We start from the raw sequence: 12,225 nt of genomic DNA on the forward strand, positions 1-12,225 counted from the left end.
TTGTATTCAGGTACGTCTAAAAGTGTAAACTCCAAACCAGCACCTTTACTACCATACCACTCTTGCTAATTTCATTTTCAAGTCTCACTTTTATCCCTCCTACATCAAAGCCCTTTGTCCTCATCGCGGGCCACGTTGGCTCCCCCCTTGTTTGACTTGCTTAAAGACTAAGCCTTCAGTGCATACCTCAGTGAAACATTAGAGTTCCTTTGCCCCAGTGTTAGAGAACTAATTATCCTTAACCAAAGCAGAAGTCATTTTTTCTTTTATCTTGTTGTATCTGGGATCCTTTTCAGATTCCCTGAGTCACGTGCGAAGTCTGTCTGCACGCAAGTGTTGCATTCCCGCAAGATTATGAAACCAGCTTTTATCAATTCCATTTTGAGCCATCTATTATCCATTTGTGAGAGATTATAAGTCCATGTGGGGACCAATAGCATTTACTTTTCTCCAGGCCAGTACGAGCCTTTTGTAAATAAATAGCTGTAAAGTATTTAGCTGAGTTTCTGGCGACCTGTTCCTCTAGAGTAAAGATTCACTATAAATCAGTTTTACGGTAAGTTCAAGTAATTTCATCTTGTTCTCCCTCAATTATTTCTGTTTACGTATCGAGCCTCTCTCAAGGCCGGGCTCATAAACATATATAGTATATATATATATATATATATATATGTGTGTGTGTGTGTGTGTGTGTGTGTGTGTGTGGTGTTTGTAAACCCCTCCTCAGAGACTGGAGGGGTATATATAAAAAATTTACTTATTCGAAGTAATGTTGGTATAGCCATGGCCTTAGAGCCAGTAAGGCACTAAGTGACCTTCTCTATCAACTCCCCCCCCCCCCCCCCTCTCTCTCTCTCTCTCTCCCTCTTTCTTGACTTCTCTTTTTCTCTCTACGAACTTCCTAAGATAGCTAAATCAGACTCGTGAATTACAAAAATAAACCAAAATGAAATAAATCATAAAGTCATATGAAAAAGACATCTCTGAAATAAAAGTTTAAAATATAAAAAGACAAAGCCACACTCGGGCTTAAAAGTACGCTTACCCATTTCAGCTGTGAGCACTTACACTTAACTAATTATAACTAAATACGGCCATTCTTAACACAAGGCCTTTTCTACCGACTTGGGTGCTTCTCTGACTTAGTTACCTTACCTTCCCGTTATGGAGGGGAAACAGCTCGTACGTACACAAGCACAAACTTTCTCACAAGACACTTCCTTTAATATGACGTCATTGATTCGTCACAAGTTCACTGCACTGGAACAGATGCGGGACGTCACACACAGCTCATTATCACGCCCATGAAATCTACCCAAAGCCAGATCCTTGCTTCCGCTCATGCACGGACATAAGCCGTGGCCTGTCTTTTTGAGGCAGCGACTTCCACCTGGCGCCACCCCAAGTGCTGCGTAAACCTTTTCGGGGTTCGCTTGTCTCCGTGGGAGCTAATGCTGAATCTTTCATTTCAAGACCCTGCTTGTTTCCATGGGAGTCAAAATGATGATATCTATCGTTTCAAAGAATGTCATTGCTCATCACATCCGCTTATCAACCATCAGTCAACAAAGAAAAGAATTTAAAAATATAACATATATAGATATATTATATCATATATATATATAGATATATATATATATATATATATATATATATATATATATATATATAGTACATGCTTGTTTATTCTTCTGGTACCCACGGGATGCAGAGGGCCTCAATGAATTCGGGCCATATGTCTCTTTCCTGTACCATCTCTCTGAGCTCAGCCCATTTCTCAGATCCAACCTCCCTCCGCAATGTCATCAGCCACGTTTCTCTTGGTCTCCCACATCCTCTCCTGCCCAGCGGCTTCCATTCAGGTGCATGCTGGACTAACCCATCTTTTCTTAAAATATGCCCCATCCATCTCCATCTTCATAATCTAACTATATCGTTCACATTGGGCACCCCTGCCACCTTGCGAATTGCCGCATTTTTCATATGCCACAGCCATTTGATTCCCAAAATCCTTCTCAATATATATATATATATATATATATATATATATATATATATATATATATATATATATGATATACAAGCCGGAGATTTCCGATGAATCCACTATACTACTAATGTCTCGAGCGTTTGTATAAGAGGCACTTCAGTTCCAGTTCATCCGTCAGTTGTCACTTATCAACAAGGGCTACTTTACGTGACTGGGTACAGGAGACCTGTGCTGGAGAAGGAGCTTCTGCTTCACTAGCATCAATATGCAACTCTGCTGAGCTTCCTTTGTCCTATTTAAGGAGACTTATTTATGAAAACGATGCATAACAAAGGAAAAATCTTTGGGAACAGTCTGCTTAATTTCTTGAGGGATTCATCCACATTAGTCGAAGGTTAAGCTTCTTGCTATTTTCACAATTTGAAATTGACTATTAATCTTTTTAGCATGTTCAAGTCTTCTGTCAGAATTAGTCCCAAGAAAATAAGGCAACTTGAACAACTGATGGTATTTAATGCACAATGCATACTTAAGCGATATCGATACAGATGCACAAAAGTTTATACATATGCAAATTTGTTGAAAATAGAAAAGTCCACTGTTGTCTACCTATAAGAAGGGGCACAAAAGCTTGAGTGAGTTGATTTAGATAATTCAGGAAGTATTAAGGAAACGCACAATCACATTAGCAAATTATAATCTGGAAGGGCATGGAAATAGAAATGATCAAATTTTACCCTATGTGTTTTTACCTTAGGATTGTAAGTAATCAGTAAATGAGAGTCGCAATAATGATAATGCTACAGTCCGTACTTAGTCTGTAAATGAACTATTTTACCTCAGGAACTTACGAAGGAGCCCAGAACAGTTATTATTAACCAAAGGTACGATGGGACTACTTTTTGGTTGCTATGGACACATGTACCTTAGGGCGTACATTATTTTAAGATTAGTACAAGGGTACCAACGATCTTAACTAGTTTCAGTGAGACGCCAAACATTTAGACTCAAGACCTTAGGAAGACTGTTCTCCTACCAGAGAGGATTTCGTAGAAATATCAAGTCAATGAAACACAAGCACCGTACACACGGCTTCCCACTAAAGTTCCAGAAGGAGTCTGCAGTAACTGAGAAGGCATAATATCTATATTTGCAATAGAATCACCGTTTTGCCTAAGGGTGAAATATGCTTGTCAAGTTCCATTTCAGTTATTTGTGTAAGTCTAAACTTAACTGAACCCAAAAGAGATATTTTGTTTGACTGATAAAAGAAATCTAGTGTATTTCAGCATGCCAGTTGGGGTATAGGTCATACGGTAAGCCATTTCACACTAAGGACTTTAGGCCGACGACATACAACTGAGATTTCTTCGGTGTCTCTGGGCGGAGGCACTTGTAACTCTTGACACCGTCTCTTGTTCCCAAAGAGAACGATTTCCCTATTCAATCATTTTTCAATGACTCTCTTCTTCAAACCAACCAAATTTTTTTAAACTTTATAACTCTGAGAGAACTCCTTGGCATCTGATTACTAAATTTATTGATTGGAAAGATTAAGTGCAAAATAGGGATATAAACTTAAGCCAAAAGTTCGCATCACATATTATGGGAAAATATGGCTATAAAGTTGACTACAAACCATCTATAATGATAAAATCAGAGTGGAACTTTCTTGTTTGTCCGTCCCAGGTGGGGCCGGGATAGGTAGGGGATCAGGAGGGTAGGAAACCTATTTGTCCGCCCGGGGTGAGGGCGTGGTAGTTAGGGGATTGGGAGGGTAGGGGAGACATAACGGGCATCACAGCCCAGCGCTGGCCATCAAGCTCGTTTGGAAATGAAGTCTGTGTGAGGGGACGTCTTTAAACTATAATGAGGACTTTGGTGTGCTCTAGAGAATGGAAAGTAGTAGTACGAATTCATGACCACAGCCATATTAGCAAATCATTTTACCTTCACGTTTTGACGATGGCACAGTGAGGTACTGAACTATAGTAATTCCAAAATGACCAGAGCTCTTTGGCGGGGCTGTTTGGGTCCTCCCACATGTTTAATCTCCGCATATCTGCCAAATTTATAACATCAGAGGGATAAAACCATTTCTCCCATTACAGATATCAAATATCATCTTTTCCGTTACCAGAATTCCAAATCAATTACATAGGTTCACGATTGATAAAGTTTTTTATGCAGTAACAAGAAACGGAGTCAGATTTTCTATCAACATGGCATCTCGTTTTGGTGCTGTTGCCAATATTTCAAACAGTTCTACCTGCGTTGAAATCCACGGATAAGCGGCTTAGATTCTCTCCTAGAGGCACTTTCGGTGGTGACTGTACATGTCTGGGGGCGGTTCTTTCTACAATATCTTGATTTCCTAAACTCGTAGGTATAGAATAAATTGATGAGCAAGGAAAATGAAATAAAGCATAACAGAGTAAGTTTGATGAGTGAGAAAATAAATAATCGTATACAGACAGATCTCTCTCTCTCTCTCTCTCTCTCTCTCTCTCTCTCTCTCTCTCTCTCTCTCTCTGACAAAATAATAGATAGGAAACAATGACTGAATATTGCTTGAATACGATATGGCAAAGTTTTGGCCTGACAAGTGTGGAGTGACTTTGACACCGAGTTACAAGTCATTCCTGGTCATCTCACAGCCATGGATAGACATCAACTTCACAGCCAAGAAAAGCCAATCATATACAAAGTAAATGGGTATTTTCTAGAGGAAAAGGAGAATGGAGGGCCTATGTTACCCCATAAAAATGTTCTCGGTCGTACAGCTGTAAGATTTAAAAGAGAGAAAGCTCGAGAACAGGGCCGAATAGGAAGGAGATTAAAGTACCTGGGAATGAAAAACCCTTATAATCTTATGATTATAGCCTCGGGGTTTGTCTCCAAGACATTCAAAGGTCTGTCACACCAACGCCATCTTGAATTGACCAATTCAAGATGGCGTTGGTCACACACGGGTCAGTTGTTGTTTTTGTAAAATTGGCAACAGGGCAGATCTTCAAACGCCACGCCAGAGAGCTCCCGTCGCGATGGCAAGACTATGATCGAGCTTATCATCCGGTACAGATAAAACCAACGAAGTTAAGGCAATATCTTTCCCTTCTGGAAGAGGCGGCAGACAATTGTTTATTTGTCTTCAGTAATCCACTTCACAAATCAGCACAACTTGTTTCATCAAAATTGTGTACAAATGTGTATTTGTTTTATGTTTAAGTAAAGAGGTACTGAGGTTGCGCTGGGAATGAATTGTAAACTTCGATCCATTTTTCCATTCTTGCAGAAACGGAATGACCCCAGTTAAATTCTAGATTTTCAAGCACCTTAATGCTAAGAAATATAACGGAACGTAACAAGCTGTAAAACTTTCCTACATCATTTAATTCTATGGTGTCTTCATGCTTAATAAACGATGGTGAATTTAGAATTCTTCAATAAAAGATGGTTCTGTATATCACGCTCGGCACATTCACAATAGCACACACACACACACACACAAACACACACACACACACACACACACACATATATATATATATATATATATATATATATATATATATATATAATAAAAGTATAAGCTACGAAGGAAAGTGAAACACTGGAGTAGCTACAAGATCTTTCGACTCACGTCCTTTACTTAGCAGACCGACTGACATACCATGAGAAACTGAGATGACAAGGAAGGGTCGTATAAGTGACAGATAGGATTATAAGGAGATTAGTACCTAGAATCCAACACACCTGGAGAATAAGTAACCTTCCCAAACAAGCATAAACATGGGTACAATTTGTAACATGTTTAAGAATGACCTCAAACCAAACAAAAACTTCTTTCAGTTTTCTTCTGAAGATTGAAAAAGAAAACCCACAAATTCAATTTGTAACTTGTTTACTTCTAAGTATTTACATTTAGTTTTACTCCACACTCGAGTACTTTCAGGCCCTTCTGTGGCCCATTCTCAAGAGATGTTTGGGATGTTAGCCTGGGTCAAGAAAATAGTTGCCCTCCCTTTTATGCCTAAAATGAAACAAATCACTTCAAAAATGAAAGAAAGTCAATATAAATTTGTATATACCTTTGATAATACCTTAAAAAAAACAAAGTATGTAAAAATAAATTGGAAGGAGAGACAGTAATACAGATGATGTAGCGGGGGTATACATAATCAATTGCAATAATTGTGGAGACAGATATGTGGAGGAATCAGGTAGGGGAATAAGGACTAGAGTCCAAGAACATAGAAGGGCAGTACAGCTTAACTCTCAGGGGAGTGCTATAGCTAGACATTGTTGGGAAAATGACCATAGGATGGATTTCAAAAACAGTAGGCTTATATACAAAAGCAACAAAATTAGTCACAGGAGGGTAGCAGAAGGTGCACTTATCAGAGAGATTAAAGTAATTGAAGGAAACAAAGGTTTTACCTCAGAAGATCCCATAAGCCGAGCTTTGATATTAAAAGAAGCTAAGATTGACCCTGCTGACCTGGAGATTAGGTTTCCTGCCCAACAGACTTTCGGTGACCACACCCTTACCACAAGGGTGAATCCCATTGACCATCAGCTCAGGATATCAGAGCGACAAGAGGGGATTGGCAACTCTCAAGAAAACCAGAACAGCCATCGCATAAATGACAGCACAACGAGAAGAAGTTCCAGAAGACTGCTGGGCCTTGACCCAGGCTAACATCCCAAAAAGGGCCTGAAAGTACTCGAGTGTGGAGTAAAACTAAATGTAAATACTTAGAAGTAAACAAGTTACAAAGTGAATTTGTGGGTTTCTTTTTCAATGACCTCAAAGATACAATCACAGACTTAAATACAATTTAGTTGCCTCATAAATATTTTCTTGTATATGTATGTTTAATATGTTTTGTGAATAAAGATTTGCTTACCAAAGGTTTGAATGTGGTCAATTACCGAGTGTATTATCATTTAATTGCATTGCCCTTGTGTCTGAGCAGTTGGACTTAATCTTTTTGTAAACCTCTTAAATTGTACCCATGTTTATGCTTGTTTGGGAAGGTTACTCATTCTCCAGGTGTGTTGGATTCTAGGTACTAATCTCCTTATAATCCCTATCTGTCACTTATACGACCCTTCCTTGTCATCTCAGTTTCTCATGTATGTCAGTCGGTCTGCTAAGTAAAGGACGTGAGTCGAAAGATCTTGCAGCTACTCCAGTGTTTCACTTTCCTTCGTGGCTTATACCTTTATTTATGCATTTATCACGTTACAAACTTTCGTGATTCAGATACACACACACACACACACACACACACACACACACACACATATATATATATATATATATATATATATATATATATATATGTGTGTGTGTGTGTGTGTGTGTGTGTGTGTGTGTTGTGTGTGTGTGTGTGTGTATGTGTTGTGATATGCATAAATAACGTGAGAAAATTATTTACTATAAAAGTTTAAAATCTCTCTCTCTCTCTCTCTCTCTCTCTCTCTCTCTCTCTCTCTCTCTCTCTCTCAGCATATAAGCCTGGGAAGTAGTACGCTGATTCCCTCCCTTCTTTGTATTCCACTTCAAGGCAGCATCTAATAAATATCTCTTATGAGCTCATTAAATTCTTCTGACCGTGAATGTCACGCAGCTCCCTCCCTCCATATCTCCTTATCTACTGATCAGAATTTTTATCTCCAAAATGTAAACGAAAAAGATTATTTATTCTTATACTGGTTCAAACAGTTTTTCCTTTACTTAACAATGACTACTTGCTGTCGTTGCCACACATTCCTTTCTTTACTTTTGGACTCTCTTTGTTCAAGTTTCTGCCGAGAGCATTCCATCTGAGATATTGCTGTCCAAAGCGGTCATTTTCAGTTACGCACGAATCGTGACATTTCAAGATTCGCAGAAACGCCTAATCAGACACCAAATTTGGTCATTACTTTAATGTGCTCATGAGTTTTCAGTATCACATGACCTTTGCGGAATGTCCTTCACTTGTCCCTCTCTGTCATTGCTAAGAAGCAGTGAGACAGCAGCTCGAAGTGCACCACTTGTCCTCAGCTGAGCCGCCCATCGCCTGCCTTCTCACTCGCCTCCATTCCCGTTTGATGGCCCTTCTAAGACCGGCCGAGGACACTGAAGCCTCCTGTCTTTTCTTTTCTTTATTTCTTTACATCTCCTGCTGAAAACCCTTATTATGGACAGACTCAACAGACTTATATAAATCCAAAGGGATATCAACCTGCAGAGAGGGACAAGTTATGGAGACAGGTGATGAATAATTAGGTTTGAGTGTACAATATTGTTTGTCTGTCGAAATATCGTGTCAGTCTTTACTCTGCTATGATGCGAATGCTATCTGCCATTTCTTCTTTTCAGAATTTCAAATTTCCCGATACAGGTAACGCTAATGTCTTAGATCATTCGGTGGTTATATCTTTGGGGAGCAGTGTTTGTTTTTAAGCTTTTGATAAAAATCAGTATTTCTGGCCACAAAAGTACCTTTAAATAAGGCCATAGTGCGGTTTTTTTTTTTTTTTTTTTTGGTTTTTTTTTTTTTTTTTTTTTTTTTTTGGCGGGTGGCTGGTCCGTCCAGGAGTGCAGCAGAGGGAACTAATAAGGTGGACATTTCATCAAGAAACCGTTGCGTTGCAACAAAATTATTTGAAGTGCTTTTGGTGTTCCTAGAAATTACCTCGTCAGTATGTCACCTGCCACACTGGTATTAAGGGGCCGTGATAAAATAACATTAGGAATATCTCTTTTTTTTCTGGTATCAATTACAAATGTCAAGACACCAGAAGAAGTCTGTAAACCTATTTCGGCTTAGTTGCAGGTAGGCTTTGTTCTATTTAATTATCCTTTTTAGCAACTTCGTACTTGATTTAAAATAAACTTTGGTTTCTCCGATAACAAATATATTTTCAAGTTCTTTGATTTCTAAAGCCTTTAATAGTAGAATATTATATATGGTTTGTCCTTGGGCGTCTAGATTAAGTACATATTTCGAAAGAGGCATCTTTTTATGTGTACAAAGTAGGTTCACTGAATGCCACCAAAATTATAACATAGAATTTGTAGCTGAACTGAACTAAATCATCAAAACATATGCAATTTCAACAAAATCTGTCATCATCACAGTTCTGTGCTGTGTAAACTGTCATTTTTAGAAAAGCTAAAAAACATTCCAATGACGAAATAAAAGCATTGGTACTAAATATTTTTATTCGTGAGTTCTGCATTTCACCCAGAAAAACTTTTTGTAGTGGAAATCGATAAGTAGAAAAATATACGTCTAAGAAATAAACAGATGAATAGCGATGATGAAATGAAAACCAAAGTAGTACAAATGAATGCCGTGTGGGTAATGGAAATATGACTGAGCTCTGTACGTAGTCGTGGCCACGCATAAATAACTGATGTTTTGATGGTGATGAATTAGATGAAATGAACTCAAACATCGTCTTGAAGAACATTTTCTAAGGCACAAAGGAAATTTCCCTTAATGAGGTCATTTTCCAGCGAACTAAAAGTCGACACTGGAATGAATGGAAATCTTTTCAGGTCTAGAGATAGTTTCTGAAGTGAAGGGAGGCGGATGAGGGAAGTCAGGGTCTTTGGCGACAGGGAACCTGCCCCTAAAAAGACAGAGCGGAGAAGGTTCATCTCATTGTTCTTCAACAGCTCGTCCAGAACGGAGTCGGTGAGAGCATCGTGATTGACATCCAGAACTAAGTTTTCCAGCGAGCTGTTTCCTATTAAAAGCCTCTCTAGAACAGCAGGCTGGATAACGGCGCTGGAAAGAACTAAGTATTTCAGATTGGGGAACATGGGCAGTCTAAGGGAAGGGCGACTCTCGTCACCACGGGCCTCTAAGCACACGTGTCTGATTTCCAGTCTCTGAAGGTGTGGGCAAGACTCGTGGACGAGCTTTAAAGTTTCCAGGGAAACAGAATGGAATGTGAAAGTCTCGAATTCTATCTCAAGTTCCCGAAGGTTGCATCCCACAGACTTGACTGCTGATATGATGAGTTCTTCAGACATTAATCTCAAGGTTAACGAGGACAAATCTTCAAGCGCTGAGAGCATGGCCAGCGACGATAAACCTGGGTCGTAGCATTCGATCATCAATTGACGCAACTTCGGACAGAAACTTTTCAAACTGAGAAGGGCGTCGTCTGTTGGTCGCCAAAGGTCGATCGAGGTTAGAGAAAATGACGGATTCTCAGGCGACACCTTCTCCAGGAAAAGGAGAGTGTCGAAGGTGGAGGAATTCCAAGAGGTGTATTGGATATTTTGCAAGCCTCGGAGAAAATTCAGGAGCACGACGCTCCCAAAACCTGTTAACAGTGGTGACTGAACTGACAGATTTTTGAGGGAGTGCTGGCACTTCTTTTCGATTTCTGTAGCGTCGCCTCCAACGCAGATGATCCGTCCGAGCGTCTCGAACTTCTGCTCTGTATTTAAGAGAGACCGAACGACATCTTCATCTGTAACGCTGCAGTTGTCAAGTCGAAGGGAGAGCAGGTCACAGGGAAAACTATTCAGGTGTGAGAGGATTTCGTGACATAAAGTTCCAGAAATATGGATGGACATCAGACGAGGGGACCGACGAAGGATTTGGGTTAAAGTTCCAGCTTCCATGCTCACCCCTTCCAGACGAAAGCTTTCCATTCGGAATTCGACGACATTTTCTAATTCCTGAAGGAGTGAATGACTTTCATGGGATTGAAGGTGAATCCATTTTTCGCTCTTGGCACCTGCAGCAGTCAAGAAGAAATGTCTGACGTTGGTAAGAAGCTGCAGAAGAAGAGCAGACATCACTTGTTCAGGGTCTTCCGTCTCCTGCCTCTCAATAGTTTCACGAATGACTGATGTTCTAAGATCCCAAGGCAGAAAATGACTCAGGAGGCCACAAACAGTTGTCAGATAATTCTGCAAGAAGAAAACAAATGGCTATCAACTTAATGATTGGCAAGACATTAATAGAAAATAAATAATATTCAACATAAGAAAATATCCCTTTATTTGTAGAGAATAGCTAATGAGAAGTAAATCATTCCTCTCTGGTCACAAATTACCTTATTTTCAGGATAGTTTGTCATGGCAGGCAAGGCGATTTCCTTGACTACGGTTGAGCGACTCAGGTCCAAAAGGCTTTTCGGGTTCTTCCTTGGGGCTGATATTCGCCAGCCTGAGAAAAGCAGAATCATAAGTGAAATGCTAAGATTAAAAAACATGACAGTTTATGTTGTAAAGCGAGTCTCCTTTAAAGAAAAAAAATCACAATCAATTTTGTTGGGTATCAGAAAATGTAAGCACAAATGACGGTAGGTCCAAGATATTACAATAAGAAAATGAAAGACGGCTGAAATATTTCGGCAGAGTAGTCGAATGTATAAACTAAAGACGTCAGGAATGCTAAAAAAAATTGTATCAAAGAGGTAGATCAAATCACAAATCATTCCGGCTCATGACAGATGAGAAGTTTCATGAAGCACCATTTCCTCATTTATTCACACACCCCCACCCGCCATCCTTCTCGGACTGAAACGAAAAAACGTAAGCACTTACCGCAAGCACCGTTCTGGCTCACAGAGGCCATTTCTTTTGTCAAAGCGATTAATTCAACAGGAAGAGATCTGCGTCACGCAAAACGAATCTTCCCTAAAGCAAGATTTTCCTTCCCGGCACTTGGGAAGACGGCGCCACCTCAGTCAGTGCCTCCTCTCACGTTACTGAATCGGCAGGTGTCACTTTTCCAAATATATAAGCGACGCGTTTGTTCGTCAGTACTTTCGCTAAGCTCCTTGCGTTTGGTTACCACATGCTTCCGAAGGGAAATCTGCAGACAGTTACCTAATGCCATAATAGCCACTGGTGCTGTAATCCCACTTACTCCTCTCAGTCAAGCGATCAATCAAGTAAGAAATTAATGACTCGCAAAAATGCACTTCCAAATTCACATCGGTAGATGAATAAAAGGTCATCACATAAGGGTGGTTATACGGGCCAAGTACATAAGTCAAAATACAAACCTAACTACTATTAATAATGATGTGATTTATTTGATACAAAAAAATTAAATGTTACTCAATGTTAATCACTGGTGAGAAGCAAATTAAATCTGTTTCTTACCCTTGTTCAAATGTTTTCCGACCAATTAACAACTTTGAATGAGTAATATGAAGCGGTCAGTTATTTTTACTTTTACTAAAGCTAAGCGCGTCTATTCTTTTGC

At 39.5% G+C, this 12,225-nt stretch overlaps 1 protein-coding gene across 1 annotated transcript; it reads right to left on the bottom strand.

Annotated features, from left to right (window-relative positions):
• Nucleotides 1–8,997: 8,997 nt before the first annotated feature.
• On the bottom strand, nt 8,998–11,709 carry LOC135205459 (uncharacterized). The gene is made up of 3 exons (XM_064236153.1): nt 11,559–11,709; nt 11,066–11,178; nt 8,998–10,919 (listed from the first exon to the last, which is right to left on the bottom strand). Exons 1-3 carry the CDS (start codon nt 11,587–11,589, stop codon nt 9,438–9,440), a joined length of 1,626 nt encoding a protein of 541 aa, XP_064092223.1. The 5' UTR covers nt 11,590–11,709; the 3' UTR covers nt 8,998–9,437.
• Nucleotides 11,710–12,225: the final 516 nt, after the last annotated feature.

The sequence above is a fragment of the Macrobrachium nipponense genome, chromosome 11, assembly GCF_015104395.2.
Source record: "Macrobrachium nipponense isolate FS-2020 chromosome 11, ASM1510439v2, whole genome shotgun sequence".
NCBI classification, from domain to species: domain Eukaryota; kingdom Metazoa; phylum Arthropoda; class Malacostraca; order Decapoda; family Palaemonidae; genus Macrobrachium; species Macrobrachium nipponense.